The 19,561-nt window shown below is 34.0% G+C and overlaps 1 protein-coding gene across 1 annotated transcript in view; it reads right to left on the bottom strand.

Moving 5' to 3' along the window:
• The window catches only part of LOC150110359 (uncharacterized), a 138,769-nt gene that overhangs the window by 53,728 nt on the left and 65,480 nt on the right, over positions 1-19,561 (bottom strand). Inside the window, exon 3 of the mRNA XM_090396474.1 lies at positions 16,145-16,276. Within this exon, the coding sequence (XP_090252600.1) occupies positions 16,145-16,276 (132 nt within the window). The remainder of the gene's footprint in view (positions 1-16,144; positions 16,277-19,561) is intronic.

Below are 19,561 nucleotides of genomic sequence, written 5' to 3'. Positions count from 1 at the left end.
CCAAAGCATTTGACAAAATCTGGTATTTTGGACTCCTGCACAAGCTTATCTCAGCCGGCATCTCACCTAAAATGGTTCATTTAATCCACTCATATCTTCAAAATAGATCAATGCAAGTAAAAATCAACGGTTCTACATCCTCCCAGCGCCACATCTTTGCTGGAGTGCCGCAGGGATCTCTACTGGCTCCATTGCTGTTCCCTATATACATGTCAGACATCCCGCACAATCCGATGACTTCCATTTTGGCCCTATATGCAGACGATACGGCAATACTAACCAGATCCCTCAGACCCCTTTTCATTACCAGAAAGCTTCAAGAAAACATTCTAAAGCTGGAGGGTTGGTTCTCTAAGTGGAGATTGGAAGTCAACCCCCAGAAAAGCTCAGCCGTTCTTTTCTCAAAAAGGCCAATGTCTCCTGCAGGAGATGTGTTACTATTCAATACTAAAATTCCCTGGCAGACAGAAACAAATTACCTGGTTGTAATTCTCGACAAAAAGCTATCTTTCAACCAACACATCAAATTTGCGTGCACAAAGGCATCTAAAGCCATAGCTCAGATCTATCCGCTAATTAATAGAAATAGCAAGCTCAGCAACAGAATCAAATTGCAACTATACCAGATGACGATTCGTCCTATAATCACCTATGCCTCTCAGGCCTGGAGCCACACCTCTAATGCTAACATCATCAAAATACAGCGAGTGCAGAACAAGTGCCTGAGAATGATTTTGAACGCCCCATGGTATGTTAGAAACATTCAACTCCACAGAGATACAAATATTCCCTATATTTTCTCTTTTCTACGATCCTTAGCCACCAAGTTTTTCCTAAAGACGTCCACACATCCCAACGATTTGGTTCAACAAGCTACAGCATACGATCCAACGGACATATTCAAATATAGAAGACCAAAAGCTATATTGGCCTCCTTTAGTGATGCATAATCTCCATGCCCAATCATGGCGAGCATTCTGCTCATAAATTTTACCTTCACTGTAAACACAATAGATAGCGGGGAATATGAAAAGCATCTTGCTTCACCCCTAAAGACATAAATGTCAATTGTCAATTGGTATTATTAACTATTATTAACTAGGTCTACCTACTTACTGATGAGATGTAGATGCTGGATATATGGGAGGCTCTGTTTGAGATAGGTTTTCGCCTGTCTCTGAGTAGGGCCACCGCTGAGATTATGGCTCTGGCTGGTGGGGTGAGCCTGATACTGGGTAGAGCTAACGCTGAGAATTTCTCCTCGGTGATGGGGTGAGCCTGTCACTGAGTGGGACAACGCTGAGTCGGACGGTCTTTCGGCCAATATGGAGTGGTCTAGGGATAGTCCTAATTTTTAGAGATATCTTTACTTAAATACACCTGAAATTATTAACATTAATATATTATTAATAACTTAAATAAACTCAAGTTATTATCATTATCGAAAGTAATATTAACTGGTCGGCCTTCCTGTGCGATTTGAAGAACGGAAAATTGAATGTGAATATTAGTTTGGAATTTAAAATATCTTCATCTCGAACTGATCAGATGCATTAAGAAGAGTGTGTGAATAACTATAGTTATGTAGATTTAGAATACTAGCAATCATTCTGTTGCGATGAAAGAATTCATTTGTTTCATAAAAGTCAACGGATTTTTTTAGCCTGCTGCAGACCAAAGCCCTTGATTTTGCGTTCTTCTTTGATTAAAATGGTAACACTTGTTTCTTCACTTTAAACGAGTTAATGATCGACTTTGTTTAATGAGAAATATCTTTAAGGTGATCAATATTTCATTATATATATATATATATATATATTTGTCTAGTTATTCAACAAGACAAATTGAAATGCTATGAATCACTTGAAATTCTGTTATCAGTCACCGCAACATATCATTTTTAATCGTATAAAGAGAGCTATGCGAAAGGGGGAAAGAGTCCTTCGGTTAACAATTTTATGAGAGATTATGAGAGAGAGAGAGAGAGAGAGAGAGAGAGAGAGAGAAAGAGAGAGAGAGAGAGAGAGAGAGAGAGAGAGAGAGAGAGAGAGAGAGAGAGAGAGAGAGAGAGTATTAAAAAAGGCATTAGAGTTAATGGAATGGGTCTAACAATTTTAATACTGGCAAAATTAGGTTCATATATACAACATGCTTCCATTTGCATAAATTTACCTAGATGTCGGAAGATAGAAAAATAGTATTTCAGACACATCAGCCGATCAATTTTGGGAGAGAAGTGACAGGTGTTTTTGATATAAGAAGGTTTCAAGACCATGTTGTGATAAGGTTCATTCCTCGTTAAGAATTAAATATAAACATACAATAAACATGATTAAAGTAGAAAGAGTGGAAAGAAGTCAGGAAGATGTGACATAAAATTTAAACTGTAGGAATATCTGACAAATCTATGATGATGAAGTAGAGAGAGAAGCCGACAAATATATCAATTATATGAATATACATACAAGATAGAAATGATTAAACATAAAACGTCCAAAGTATTGAAGACTTTCAAGGTTACAAAAATTACCCATCCCAGAACCCATTACTGCGCGGTTTGTGAAGACAATTTATTTGGATGAAAGGAGGCTAATTTGATGTGTTAGGCAAAATAGTTTGAGCATCTCCTTCAGGAAAATGCATGTTTCAAACTATCGTGCCTAATAAGATGAATTTAATGAACCTTCGAAGCAAGTATAAGAAAGGCTGTGACAGAGAAAAGAAATGATGTACACGATTTGGAAATACTCCTACCGAGAAAGAAAATAACGTACCGGATGAACGCAAAATAGCAATCGTTCTATTTAAACATTTCACTCAATATTAACCAGATCACTGAGTTCTTAGTAGAGGAATCGCAAGCTGAGTTTATTCTTACTGAATGGGTTTCTGCTATTATCTTCCATATCTATGAGAAAAGACTTCTCATTCCCCACGATATAGAAGGAATAATACTATTTGCAGAGATTTTCAAGTTATTTGCAAATATATTTAACATTCACTAATAAACGATATGCTGTGTGAAAATCAGTGTCCATTTAGATATCATAGATCAGCAATACACCAGATTTTTATATTACCGAAAGTACGGGAAGAATGCTGCGTGTTTAACATTAACATACACCGTTTATTTAAGGACTTTATTCATGTCTCTCATAATATTAGTAGAGATAAGCTATGTAAATGTATGAGATTATTACAACTTCCACAAGCCGAAAAGATTACCTACATTGGAATCAGAAATATCATGGGTAGAGAACAATTACCATGGGAATTCACACCGTTGTTCAGGATAAGAAAAGGATTAAAATAAGTAAGATAAGAATCAGCAATGCTTTTCAGCCTATGCCTTTAAGAGTAATTATAATTTAAATATGGAGTTTTTGGCTTTTGTATATATGAATAGTAATCTATTCTTTCTTGCTTTTGTGTCTGATGTGCTCGGTATTTGAAGAAATGAGAGAAGGTTTACAGAACGATACAGCCAAAGGAGTTTGGATGGAAAGAAAATGGGAATTCACACAAATTAATTCTAAAAATAAAACTCTTGTTTCCAGAGATATCAAAACAAAATTAAACATCGGAAGTTTCACTGCATATTTAGAAACCTTTGAACGAGTGGATCTGTTCAAATCATTGGGTTCCGTAATAAGAGAATGTATTGATGTCTCATTTCAACACTTTCGGGTAGATTATCTGCATCAAATACACCTTGTTATAGTATTATTCGACAATTATTAAAATCTAATTAGAATCCGTTAAAAGTAAACTTTAGACAAATAAAGACCTCAAATCCGTACTTCTGTCCGGTTGTGAAACATGGCAAAAGATCATTTAACCTGAACCCCGATTACAAATATGGGAACGAAAGTTACGAAGAAAGTTCTTTTACCCAATCAACAAGAATATAAAATTTAGGAAAGTAAGAATGAAGAAAGGAATAATCTAAAAATCCAATGAAGGGGATATTATTATAGAACTAGAGATGAGTTGTCTGAGATGGATAGGACATATTCAGCAATTGCCGGACAACAGATCTATTAAATATGAATTACTGTTTAGACCGGGCGTTCTAGATCCAAGAGACGACAGAAATTGAGAGTGCTTTACGATGTACAGCATTACCATAAGAAAACGAGATCCGTAAACCGCAGCAATAAGGCACAGAATGTGAGGAATGGAAACCTATCAAGATACAGGCCCAACACCTAAATTAACTAAGAGGTACTATTAGTATATTAATATGATATCTTATATGATATCTTATAATATGATATATGATAGCTTAAGATATCTATCTGCATTTTCACTGGACGTCCACATATGCCGTCTGTTCACTTCGATGCTCAGTAATTTTTCACACCAGGCTTCACCATGTCATCCTGTTGTTCGATTTTTGTAGACTTCAAATCTCTGAAGATTAGTTGCACCACACACCATCATCCATTTCATTGATGATTTACCCCTTCCTCTTTTTCTAGGAACTTTAATCTATTACTGTTCTGAGAAGTCCTCGTTCCCTCCTATCGATGTGACCAAAATATTTTAACTTTCTTTTGTCAATATGCTTAACATTTCTTAAATTTTTCTGATCTTTTCAACCAACATCCACATATTTGTACACCTTTCAGTTTTTGATACTCTCAATAACCTTCTCTACTACCACATCTCAAAAGCAGTTATCTTTTTTTATTTGATTTCTTTAGGTTCCGAGTCTCATATCCATAAGTCGCTGTTGGAACAACTGCATCCATAATCCTCAACATTGTTCCCGTGAAGATAAATCCATCCTTCTAGATTTTATACAAGCTTCTGCCTGTTGTTTTATCCATTCCTAACCTAGTTCCGATGTCTACTGGAGCAATTCTTCACATTAATAAAGAACCACAGGTACTCAAACGTGCTGACATCCTCAGTTCCTCTTTCATTAAAGAAAACTTGTTTCTCAAGAACTTCCCTGTTTGTATATCGTTTGAGAACCATAATCCTTGTCTAGGTAGGATTTAATTGAAGTGCTCTCTTATTACTAATCTTGTTAATTATGTAAAGAATTTGTCCTAGTTCTTAAATGCAATTACAAAGGTGTACTGTATAATCAGGACACCTCAGATTACTGATCAATCTACCTGATATCCTAATTGAGGAGAAAGTAAGCCTCCTTGCCTTAATCCTATTCCAAACTGAAGCCAATCATTCAATCCAACAATTGTTCTTATTGTGGCTTCTTTCTCGTTGGAGAAGTTGGCTATCAACCAGATAGTGTGTTGAGGGATATCCATTCTTTTCATTACTCCCCACAGTATTATATGCTGAAATCAGTCAATCGCTTGAGAGTATTATAAGAAACTCATTACCAGAGGAATTCGAAAGATTTTATATTTTCAATGTTTTTTCTAAGGCAATGTGTCTGATCCCTGGTGCTTTACCTTTCCTAAACCTGCTTTTCCTCTTTCATCTCTATCTGAACTCTGGCCTCAACACTATTTCCATGATTTTAATTAAAATTATGCTTTCATCAGATACTAAAGTAATAGTTGTTGCTCGCTTTAAATGTCTCCTTTCTTATGTAGTCGTAAGAAAAGAGACTTCTTCAAGACACTAGAACAATGATCCTATCTCCCATATCCTTGTAATCAATCTATGAGACTCTCCAATACCACCATCCCTTGTGGCCGTAAATAACGCTGAAGGGATTTCTTTTGCATCTGGTGCCTTATTATTGTTAAGCTGCTTACCTGCACTTACAATATGATGACCGAGTGGAGGAGATTCCAAATCAAATTTTCCGGGTATTTGGGCTCCTCCAGGTTTTCTTACAACATTTACTATACAGTTCCTCATAGTATTCTTTCCATCTGTTTTTGAATTCCATTTTCCTGTTAGTAATGCTCCATTCCTCTATTTGATATCATTCAATTTTGGCTTAAATGTTTGCTCTAAATCATGAAATAAATAAACCATTCTGTTATAATTGAGCCTCCACATCTGGAACTCAAACTCGTCACATTTGTTTGTATAGAACTTTTCCTTTCCTGCTTGATGGCTCTTTCAACTTCTGTATATAAACTCCTATATGATTCAGTACGTGTTTATCTTTGATTTTTCAACCGCCTTCTTTTGGTTGGTTCACATGTTGATTCGGATATCCATTGGTCTCTCAGTCTTCTTGTTCGGCCGAGATACTTGTTGGCTGTCTCCTATATTATTACCTTGTTTCCTCACAAAGTATTTCCGGTGAGATCGTCTCATTTGTTTCCAGATTTATATATATTTATAGTTCAACTAAATATTCCTATTGTTACTTTATTACCTCATTCACATTAGCAGACCTGTGTAATAATATGAGCGTTTGACGTGAGAATGGAAATCATATAGTTAATTAGAGGGAAAGATATGTGAACAATAATTTTCCTGAAGAGAAAATATTGAATTGTTCGAAATTCGTTTACACCATATGTCATTTTTCGACGAAGTTATTTGAGGTTCATTTAATTCCATTACGCAATTTTATCTGGATTTTAAAATAATCCACTTAGGGAAGAACATTTCATCAGAGATTATTTTAAAAAATGAATGTTTGGGTGGTGCTCGATGTTGTGCGGAAATTATGAAACATTTAATAAAATGCAATACTTTAATTCATCAGATTAATTACGGTTTATTTTTTACCCCGTTGCTATAATATAATTAGCAAATATTAGTATTACCTTAATATTTTAATTCGTCATACTATCTGTCTGATTGAACGAATTCTCATTGTATTAGCACTAAGTGCTTCAACCACAAAACCAATATTTTCATGCTTTTAATTACTCCTCTATGATTGAAATACGCATGAAAATTATTCCTCATACCAGTAGAAACTTTTTTAATATTCTTAATGCTTTACTTCATAAAATTTTCCTCTTGAATAAATAGAAATATATTTCTGTCTGTGTATGTTCATATATATATATATATATATATATATATATGAACATACACAGACAGATTCTCATGTGTCAAGGAATTCTATGAAAATTTAATATGAACAAAAACCCAAATTTTCTACAGTCCTGCTCGTCTTAAACTAAATCCGAAAGTCTAAAGTTATTCCGACCTTCACATATTTAGGACCACGATAGTTGAGCAGTATTATCTACAATATTTTATACACACAAAATTCGTACAGGAGACAAAAGTGAAACTTAATCTCCATAAAATCTCTTTTGTTTCATACGAGAATTTAATGAATATGATGGAAGACTTTGCTGGATATATTTTTTCGCATGTAAGGATATATTAGTTTTGCTACTTAGGGGTTTTCAGGTTTAACCTTGTTCTATTCGTTTTGTTATGCAGATCCCTTGTTTCCTCGGTACATATAATCCAAAGCATAAGATATACATAAATCTGAAAAATTTTAAAGCTAGCTTGGTATTGATAAACCGACATGCTTAGAAAAATGGTGTGTTTCAAATTTAAGCGGTTTCCAGAACAGTATTGATTACCCTGTACTATCAAAGACTCTTTCACCTATTACTCCAGGATTTAATGTTTAGCTTTGTTTGGAAAATAAAATTAAGTAAGCAAATTGGAGGTAAAAATTATTATTCTTCGAAAATACCCGGAAATCAATGAATAACGTTCTATGATATATTAGCGCGAATTTTTGTTATCTGCAAACGGATCTCTTCTTATTTTCAGGAAGTGAAACATTTCTTGTATTTTTCATAACAACACCCTTTATGTTTACTAATTTTTAGAAAAGACAACCTCCACAATAAATCGTTTAAGGAATTAAAAGTAATGATGCTTGTCAACGTAAAATAATCTGTTAAATACATCTTGACACCCTCTTCAGAAAATTTTTAACCTGAAATTATATATATATATATATATATATATATATATATATATATATATATATATATATATATATATATATATATATATATATATAATCAGTAGCTACATTTACTTGGGGATTGGATATGTCAACTTTTTTGAATGAATGAAACAGAGAAATTAGAAAACAAGTTAATTTAATGTAGCGAACAACATGTTTCGTCAAACATGACTTCTTCAGGTGTGGTAGGAGATAAAGCAAATTAAAAATAAACATAAAAAACACAAACACTGTGCGTTTATAATAACAGACTTGTGAACTGAAGTCAAGTTTGAATTTTCGTTATAATCCGTTCTCTTGTTCTATTGTTGTGCAAATGAGAGTGCATGAGATCACGTTATGCCAGTACTTAATGGCAGAACTATGCGAGTCAGGTAGACTATAGCTAAGGTTGCTGTTGATATGAGACGAGTCTAGGAGAAATTCTTTGCATTCAACTATGCGCCGTTCCACATCATAAATATCAAGGTTTAGTTCAATAAAAGGGAATATTTCTTGATACTTTTCAAAATATTTGAATGACTATTGCAAAGATTGCCTGTTCCCTAAAGGTTTCAAAGATTATGGAGGATATATTGAAACACTAAGGCATTTTGTAGCAATCATCCCCACAAACAAAATGAAGCCCTATAAATACATCAATTTTCATTTATTTCCTACTGTTATCAGTATCCTCATGATACTTGCAAGAATCATTAAAATATTTTGAAAACTATCCAGAAATATTCTCTTTTGCAAGGAATAAGCCTTCCTCAAAAAACAAATATCAGATAAAATGCCTTTGAAATCTGTTTAATAATATAGTATGATTTCGCTAAACTGTAAAATGATGATGAGTTCTTTCTTCCCTATTTCCAAAATATGTTTAAATAGCAACGAGGAATCTCGTTCAGAAGTCTCTCTAATAATTTAAGAAATGTACGCATTAAAAATTTCCTCACTAACAGGAAATAAGTTTCGCTTGAAGGAAAGCATTTTATTGTTATTAATTTATAAATTAAACATTCATGTAGCTTAACATCAATAACGAATAACATCAATTTGTTACTTTTATTCGGTATAATTATAACTGACGATCAAGGAATTTAAAATTATTGTTTATAGCTATTTTTTGAGTGAAATTCTTGCTACACTGGGCTTACCGGTTAGTAAAACATAACCGATAACATTGAATCCCATCGTGTTCTGACCGGAGTTAAAGAATAATTCAAGTTTAGAAAATTCGTGTCGTAAATGGCAAATATCAACATTGATACCCATTTCCTTTGGGATATTGCCGGAGACGTGCTTGTTAAATTAGGTTCAGTGCTAACAATGATGCTCTTTAAAAACTCAAGTTATTAACATTATCGAAAGTAATATTAACTGGTCGGCCTTCCTGTGCGATTTCAAGAGCGCAAAATTGATTGTGAATATTAGTTTGGCATTTGAAATATCTTCATCTTGAACTGATCAGATGCATTAAGGAGAGTGTTTGAATAACTACAGTTATGTAGATTTAGAATACTAGCATTCATTTTTGTTGCGATGAAAAGATTCATTCTTTCATAAACGTCAACGGATTTTTTTAGCCTACTGCAGACCCAACCCCTTGGTTCTGCGTTCTTCTTTGATAAACATGGTGACACTTGTTTCTTCACTTTAAACTAGTTAATGATCGACTTTGTTTAATGAGAAATGTCTTTAAGGTGATCATTATTTCATTTACACACACACACACACACATATATATATATATATATATATATATATATATATATATATATATATATATATATATATATATATATATATATATATATATATATATATATATATATATATATATATATATATATATATATATATATAATGGGAAAAAAAAAAAATATATATATATATATATCAATCCCCATATCATTTCTAATCGTGCAAACACAGCTATGCGAAAAGGGGAAAGAGTCCTTCCGATCAACAATTTTATGAGAGAGAGAGAGAGAGAGAGAGAGTAGTATAAAAAAGGGCATTAGAGTTAATTTAATGGGTCTAACAATTTTAGTACTGGCAAAATTAGGTTCATATATAAAGCATGCTTCCACTTGTATAAATTTACCTAGATGTCGGAAGATAGAAAAATAGTATTTCAGACACATCAGGCGATCAATGTTGGGAGAAAAGTGACAAGTGTTTTTGATATAAGAAGGTTTGAAGATCATGTTGTGATACGGTTCATTGCTCGTAAAGAATTAAATATAAACATACAATAAACATGACTAAAGTAGGAAGAGTGGAAAGATCAGCAAGATGTGACATACAAAATTGAAACTGTAGGAAATTCTGACAAAATCAATGCTGAAGTATTGAGACAAAAGCCAACAAATATATCAATTACATGAATATACATACAAGTTAGAAATGATTAAACATAAAACGACAAAAGTATTGAAGACTTTCAGGGTTACAAAAATTATGTTTTCATAAAAAATGACTGTTTTCATACGGAATGTAGAAAATATATCGAAGTTAAATACATCCAGTCTAAAGACTGAAAGGAAAACTCGAGCAAATTAGAAAGATTTTAACTAAAAACGAAAGCAGGCCAAAACATTAAGAATGAGAAAGGAGAGTGAAAGGGAAAAGGCAAGTCTTAATAAAATTGAATTCCTCAAAGACAGATAAAAGATAGTTTTTGAAAAATACAAATTAAAAAAAAATGAATAATACGATGGAAAAAATGAAAGGCATATTTCAGCCCAGAAACAATTACTGCACGGTTTGTGAAGACAACTTATTTGGTTGAAAGCGGACTAATTTGATGTGTTAGGTAAAATTGTGTGACAGAGAAAAGAAATGATGTACATGATTTGGAAATACCCCTACCGAGAAAGGATGAACGCAAAATAGCAATCGTTCTATTTAAACATTTCACTCAATATTAACCAGATCAATGAGTTCTTGGTAGAGGAATCGCAAGCTGAGTTTATTCTTACTGAACGTGTTTCTACTATTATCTTCCATATCTATGAGAAAAAATGACTTCTCATTCCCCACGATATAGAAGGAATAATACTATTAGCAGAGATTTTCAAGTTATTTGAAAATATATTTAACATTCACTAATAAACGATATGCTGTGTGAATATCAATGTCCATTTAGATATCATAGATCAGCAATAAACCAGATTTTTATATTACCGAAAGTACGGGAAGAATGCTACGAGTTTAACATTAACATGCACCTTTTACTTAAGATCTGTATGATCAATTAGAAACAAAGAAAGGACAGAGAAAAATTTATCAACTAGCGAAATGTAGAAATAAAGCAGCAAAGGACATCTTACATGTGAGGCAGATCAAAGATGCTGAAGGAAGAGTATTATGGAGGGATGGGGACATAAGAAACAGATGGAAAATATACTTTGAGGGACTTTTGAATGAGGAAAATGCAAGGACTCTCAGAGGAGATGGGCAGCCTTCTGAGGGGATGGTGCAGAACATCAGTAGAGTGTAAGTGACGGAGGCCATGAAGAGGATGAGGAATGGAAAATCGGTGGGTCCCGACAGAATTTCAGTGGAGGCATGGAAGGCACGGGGGGAAGAGGGAATTGACCTGCTGTGGGACCTGTTCATGAAAGTTTGCCAACAGGAAAATATACCCGAGGAATGGAGGGAGAGTACTCTTGTCCCCATCTACAAGGGTAAAGGGGTTGCACAAGACTGTAAAAATTACAGAGGAATAAAGTTGATGTCCCACACAATGAAGATACTAGAAAGGGTTCTTGATGGTAGATTGAGGAAGGAGGTGGAGATTGCAAAGGAACAATTCGGCTTCAAGCCTGGTAGATTAACAACAGATGCTATCTTTGGGTTACAGCAGATGATGGAAAAGTATCAAGAGAAACAAAGGGAGCTACATCTAGCATTTATTGATCAAGAGAAAGCATACGATAGAGTGCCAAGGCAAGAAGTCTGGAGTCTGAAAGGCAAAATCTTTAGGACAGTAGTGAGGCCAGCTATGACATATGCTATAGAAACTGTGGCCCTGAGGAAAAATAATATCAGCAGGATGGAAGTAGCAGAGATGAGAATGCTTAGGTGGATGTGCGGTGTGACCAGAAAGGATCATCTGAGAAATGACTATGCCAGGGGGAACAGTGAAAGTTACGAACTTAGGAGCGAAAATACAGGAGGCAAGGTTGAGATGGTTTGGTCATGTGGTCATGTGATGAGGAGGGAGGACGAATATGTGGGAAGAAGGGTCATGCAGATGGATGTGCAAGGAAGGCGGAAGCGTGGGCGGCCAAAGAAGAGATGGAGGGAGCTGGTAGAAGAGGACTTGAAGATGAAGAACTTGGATGTGGTGACAGCCCAAGACAGGAAGGTGTGGAGGAGACTCATTACAAACTGATCCCACTTAAGTGGGAGAAGCTGCAGAAGACGAAGAAGAAGAAGAAGATTCAGATCTTTCATAATATTAGTAGAGATAAGCTATATAAATGCATGACATTATTACAACTTCCACCAACCGAAAAGATTTCCTACATGGCCACTCAGAAATACTGTGGGTAGAGAACAATTACCATGGGAATTTACACCATTGTTCAGGATACCAAAAGGATTAAGATAAGTAAGATAAGAATCAGTAATGGTTTTCAGCCTATGCCTTTAAGTGAAATTATTAGTTTAAATCTGGAATTTTTGGCTTTTGTATATATGAATAGTAATCTATTCTTTCTTGCTTTTGTATCTAATGTGCTCGGTATTTGAAGAACTGAGAGAAGGTTTACAGAAGGATATAGCCAAGGAGTATGGATGAAAAGAAAATGGGAATTCACACAAATTAATTCTAAAAACAAAACTCTTGTTTCCAGTGATATCAAAACAAAAATAAACATCTTCAGTTTCACTGCATATTTAGAAACCTTTGAACGAGTGGATCTGTTCAAATCATTGGGTTCCGTAATAAGAGAATGTATTGATGTCTCATTTCAACACTTTCGGGTAGATTATCTGCATCAAATACATCTTGTTATAGTATAATTCGACAATTATTAAAATCTAATTAGAATTCGATAAAAATTAAACTTCAGATAAATAAAGCAATCCTCAAATCCGTACTTTTGTCCGGCTGTGAAACATGGGAAAAGATCATTTAACCTGAACCGATTACAAATATGGGAACGAAAGTTACGAAGAAAGTTCTTTTACCCAATTAACGAGAATATAAAATATAGGAGAGTAAGGGTGAATAAGGAATAATTGAAAAATTCAATGAAGGGGATATTATTACTGAACTAGAGATGAGTTGTCTGAGATGGACAGGACATATTCAGCAATTGCGGGATGGCAGATCAGTTAAATATGAATTATTGTGTAGATCGGGTGTTCAAGATCCCGTAGACGACCAAAATTGAGATTGCTTTACGATGTAGAGTATTACCTTAAGAAAACGCGATCCGTAAACTTCAGCAATAAGGCACAGAATGTGAGGAATGGAAATCTATCAAGATGCAGGCCGAAATCCTAAATTAACTCAGAGGTACTATTAGTATATTAAAACGAAACGGAAAAGCTTAAGATATCATCTATCTGCATGTTCACAGGACATCCACAGATGCTGTCTGTTCACTTCGATGCTCAGTAATTTGACACACCAGTCGTTGCAATGTTGTTCGATCCTGTTGTTCGATTTTTTGGAGACTTCAAATCTCTGAAGATTAGTTACACCACACACCATCATCCATTTCATTGATGATCTATCCCTTCCTCTTTTTCTAGGAATTTTAACCTCTATTACTGTTCTGAGAAGTCCTCGTTCTGTCCTATCAATGTGACCAAAATATTTTAACTTTCTTTTGTCAATATTCTTAACGTTCCTTAAATTTTTCTGATCTTTTCAACCAACATCCACATATTTGTACGCCTTTCAGTATATGATACCCTCAATCACCTTCTCTGCTACCACATATCAAAAGCAGTTATCTTTTTCTTATTTGATTTCTTTAGGTTCCAAGTTTCACCTCCATAAGTCGCTGTTGGAACAATAACTGCATCCATGTTCCTCAACATTGTTCCCATGGAGAAAAATCGATCCTTTTAATTTTGGACAAGCCTCTGCGTTTTGTTTTATCCATTCCTAACCTTCTTCCGATGTCTACCGTAGCAATTCATCATATTAATAAAGGACTCCAGGTACTCAAACGTGCTGATTTCCTCAATTCCTCTTCATTAAAGAAAACTTGTTTCTCAAGAGCTTCCTTGTTTGTATATCGTTTGGGAACCATAATCCTTGTCTAGGTAGGATTTAATTGAAGTGCTCTCTTATTACTATTCTTGGTAATTATGTAAAGAATTTGTCCTATTTCTTAAATGCCATTACAAAGGTGTACTGTATAATCAGGACACCTCAGATTACTGTTTAATCTACCTGCTATCCTAATTCCTGTCTTGAGATTAACCAATGCTTCATTCATGATCCACTCCGTATATATAGTAAACAACTGTGGAGAAAGTAAGCCCCCTTGCTTTAATCCTATTCCAAACTGAAGCCAATCATTCAATCCAACAATTGTTCTTACTGTGGCATCTTTCTCCTTGGAGAAGTTGGCTATCAACCAGATAGTGTGTTGAGGGATATCCATTCTTTTCATTACTCCCCACTGTTTTATATGCTGAAATCAGTCAATCGCTTGAGAGTATTATAAGAAACTCATTACCAGAGGAATTCGAAAGATTTTATATTTTCAATGTTTTTTCTAAGGCAATGTGTCTGATCCCCGGTGCTTTACCTTTCCTAAACCTGCTTTTCCTCTTTCATCTCTATCTGAACTCTGGCTTCATCCCTATTACCATGATTTTAATTAAAATTATGCTTTCATCAGATACAAAAGTAATGGTTGTTGCTCGCTTTAAATATCTCCTTTCTTATGTAGTCGTAAGAAAAGAGACTTCTTCAAGACACTAGAACATGATCCTATCTCCCATATCCTTGTAATCAATCTATGAGACTCTCCAATACCTCCATCCCCTGTGGCCGTAAATAACGCTGAAGGGATTTCTTTTGCATCTGGTGCCTTATTATTGTTAAGCTGCTTACCTGCACTTACAATATGATGACCGAGTGGAGGAGATTCCAAATCAAATTTTCCGGGTATTTGGGCTCCTTCATGGTTTCTTACAACACTCTACTGTACAGTTCCTCACAGTATTCTTTCCATCTGTTTTTGAATTCCATTTTCCTGCTAGTGATTCTCCATTCCTCTATTTGATATCATTCAATTTTGGCTTAAATGTTTGCTCTAAATCATGTAATAAATAAACCATTCTGTTATAATTGAGCCTCCCCATCTGGAACTCAAACTCGTCACATTTGTTTGTATAGAACTTTTCCTTTCCTGCTTGATGGCTCTTTGAACTTCTGTATATAAACTCCTATATGATTCAGTAAGTGTTTATCTTTGATTTTTCAACCGCCTTCGTTTGGTTTGTTCCCATGTTGAATCTGATATCCATTGGTCTCTCGGTCTTCTTATTCGGCCGAGATAATTGTTGGCTGTCTCCTATATTATTACCTTGTTTCCTCACAAAGTATTTCCGGTGAGATCGTCTCATTTGTTTCCAGATTTATATATATTTATAGTTCAACTAAATATTCCTATTGTTACTTTATTACCTCATTCACATTAGCAGACCTGTGTAATAATATGAGCGTTTGACGTGAGAAACGAAATTATATATTTAATTAGAGGGAAAGATATGTGAACAATAATTTTCCTGAAGAGAAAATATTGAATTGTTCGAAATTCGTTTACACCATATGTTATTTTTCGACGAAGTTATTTGAGGTTCTAGATTTTCATATAACCCACTTAGGGAAGAACATTTCATCAGAGATTATTAAAAAAAGGAATGTTTGGGTGGTGCTCGATGTTGTGCGGAAATTATGAAACATTTAATCAAATGCAATACTTTAATTCATCAGATTAATTACGGTTTATTTTTTTACCCCGTTGCTATAATATAATTAGCAAAAATCATTATTACCTTAATATTTTAATACGTCATACTATCTGTCTGATTGAACGAACTCTCATTGTATTAGCACTAAGTGCTTCAACCACAAAACCAATATTTTCATGCTTTTAGTTACTCCTCTATGATTGAAATACGCATGAAAATTATTCCTCATACCAGTAGGAACTTTTTTAATATTCTTAATGTTTTAATTCATGAATTTTCCTCTTGAATAAATAGAAATATATTTCTGAAATCACTTACCTGCACATTCTTCCCATCCCTTTTTCTCGAATCCATTTGCGCAAGTGCATTTCGCCCCATCATTCCTGTTATAACTACATTCGTTTGGAGGTGGACATTTTTCCAATTCTGCATCGTTACAAGTTTTTCTCTCTATTTCAAGAAGAAACGTTGAGTAAGGTAATGATAAACAGGTCGGTGTGAAGAAATGATTAAAATTCGTATTTAAGCAGTTTAAAAATTGACTGTTACATATAAGAACGTTTCTATTATTCCTAATAATCATCTGCTTCAAATAAGATATTGCGGTACAAAATGATCGTAACTAAGGAAAGAGCATTTGAGCATTCGTTGTACTTGTTATTACCTAGATCATTTTATATATATATGTGTGTGTGTGTGTGTGTATGTGTATAAATAGACAGCTACAAATATTTGGGAATTTTAGAAGCATCACAAATTCTGCACAATAAGATCCAAGAAAGAACTAGAGCAAAATACAAAAGACGATTAAGAAAACTCCTTAAATCAATACTTAATGCTGGAAATTTGATAAAAGCAATTAATACCTGGGCCATAACTGTTCTGAGGTATTCAGCAGGCATTGTTGAATGGACCCAGCTAGAGATGGAAGATTTAGATCGAAAAACTCGAAAATTAATGACAATGCACCATGCCCTCAATCCTCGTAGTGAAATAGATAGGCTCTATCTATCAGGCAAAAAAGGAGGTAGAGGATTATTACAAGTGAAGCAAGTTATTGAAGAAGAAAAACGGAATTTAAATGATTATGTGCAGCAAACAACAGAAACATTTCTAATTGAGGTAAGGAATGAGGGTTTATTTAAACCCATGGAGACAAAATTGGAATGCACAACTAACCTAGTAAAAGTGAGAACCGAAAGATGGAAAAATAAGGCATTGCATGGAAAATACCTTCACAGCATAGAGGACAGCGCTGACAGCAACTTGACCTGGCAATGGTTGAGAATTGGAGCACTAAAGAAAGAAACAGAATCAGTAATTTTTGCATCACAAGAACAGGCCATTAAAACCAACGTTATGAAGGCAAAAATACAAAAAATTCAAGAAGACAGTAAATGTAGATTGTGCAAAGAAAAGGAAGAAACGGTAGACCACATTATAAGTGGATCCAGCAAAATCGCTCAAATTGAGTACCGTAAAAGGAATGATAAAGTAGCTAAGATAATCCACTCGCATTTATGCAAAAAGTATGGGTTTCAAGTATCTAAAGACTTTTAGAAAGTGGTTTTAGAAAGTTCACTAGAAAGTGGTTGAGAATGAAAAAGTTAAAATACTCTGAGATTTCAAAATCCAGACTGACAAAAGCTTGGAATGTAATATACCCTATATCACAGTGGTTGAAAAAAGTGAAAACAAGGGTGTTAGTTTTTATCGAAATATCCCTACCAGGAGATAGTCGGCTTGACAACAAAGAAAATGAAAAAATTACAAAATATCGCGATTTGCAAATCGAAGTTGAACGAATCTGGCAAAAGAAAACGAAAGTTGTTTCCATAATAATAGGTGCTTTAGGCGCCATCCCTAAAACATTGAAAGAACATCTAGAAGCACTCGAGTTAGATGGATTAAAAATTGGGCAGCTGCAAAGGGGCGCTTTGTTCGGCACAGCTTTCATTTTCAGAAAGTATTTCCACAACTCACAGGCCCTTGGGTAGGGCCTGAATTATTGGAATATAACCAACCTTTTCTTAAGACTGAGGAAGCAAATCAAGCTTTGATGAATATTGTATATATATATATATATATATATATATATATATATATATAATATATATATATATATATATATATATATATATATATATATATATATATATATATATATATATATATATATATATATATATATATATATAATAAATTTTTTAACTTGGGGATATTGTATATTAGGATAACCAAGTTATTTTATAAACTTGGTTATTTTATCTCTTAATCCCAGGGATACAACACCAGGGCAACTCATTGTAAAGGTGGGTAAAGCTCTGATAACCATTCTTAGTATTTTCCCATAATGTAAAGCACATCTCACTAGAAGATGTATACTCCTAATCCCAAGTATGCAAACTGTTTGCATACTTGGGATTAGGAGTTAAAATAACCAAGTTTATAAAATAACTTGGTTATCCTAATATACAATATCTCCAAGTTAAAAAATTTATTACATCTACATCTCCTCCTGAGACTTTTATTAAAAATAAAAACACCTTATTGCAACTTCTATAGGTAAAGTTGATTATGCTCCGAGTCCTTTTTAGGACTTGCAGGGTAACAAATGGCAATGCTGTAGCCAATGAAGTTTTAACTGAGGCTCGGCTATTGCCGTTACCCAGCCATGACTAGAGCTTTATAGCTCAATAACACTCCATCCACACAGATTTACTTCATTCAGATGACGGGATAAAGAGTCAAGGACTCAGTCCATCGCCCAGTTCTTATAAGAACCTTGGTGTTTATATAAAAGAACTTATAAGAACCTTGGTGTTTATATTTATTTAGGGTCTAGTTACTCACTGAGGAGACTTTAAAAAAGGTTGAAACCGGTCTGGGTAGTGACCCCACCCATAATGCATTACAGTATTGCAGTATACATCTCCTAGTGAGATGTGCTTTACATTATGGGAAAATACTAAGAATAGTGATCAGATCTTTACCACCTTTACAATGAGTTGCCGTGGTGTTGTATCATCTTTAAACTTGAACTTTGTTTCAGGCGAAAACTTAATTGTTTGCATACTTGGGATTAGGAGTTAAAATAACCAAGTTTATAAAATAACTTGGTTATCCTAATATATAAACATATATATATAACTTGGTTATCCTAATATATATAAATATATATATATATATAATGAGAGAGAGAGAGAGAGATTCTGTTATGTCAAGGAATTTAATATGAACAAAAACACAAATTGTCTACATTCCTGCTCGTCTTAAAATAAATAGGAAAGTCTAAAGTTATTCCGAACTTCACATATTTAAGACCACGATAGTTAAGGAGTATTATCTACAATATTTTATACACACAAAATTCGTACAGGGGAGAATAATGAAACTTAATCTCCATAACATCTCTTTTGTTTCATACGAGAATTTAATGAATATGATGGAAGACTTTGCTGGATATATTTTTTCGCATGTAAGGATATATTAGTATTGCTACTTAGGGGTTTTCAGGTTTAACCTTGCTTTATTCATTTTGTTATGCAGATCCCTTGTTTCCTCGGTACATATATTCCAAAAGCATAAGATATACATAAATCTGAAAATTTTTAAAGCTAGCTTGGTATTGATAAACGAACATGCTTAGAAAAATGGTGTGTTTCAATTTTAAGCGGTTTCCAGAACAGTATTGATTAAATATCAATTAAATATCAGTTAAATCTATCAAAGACT

This window comes from Typopeltis vanoorti, chromosome 1, assembly GCF_054136105.1.
Source record: "Typopeltis vanoorti isolate ZY-2024b chromosome 1, IOZ_Tvanoo_1.0, whole genome shotgun sequence".
Taxonomy (NCBI): Eukaryota; Metazoa; Arthropoda; class Arachnida; order Uropygi; family Thelyphonidae; genus Typopeltis; species Typopeltis vanoorti.
This window is presented reverse-complemented; position numbering and strand designations above follow the sequence as displayed.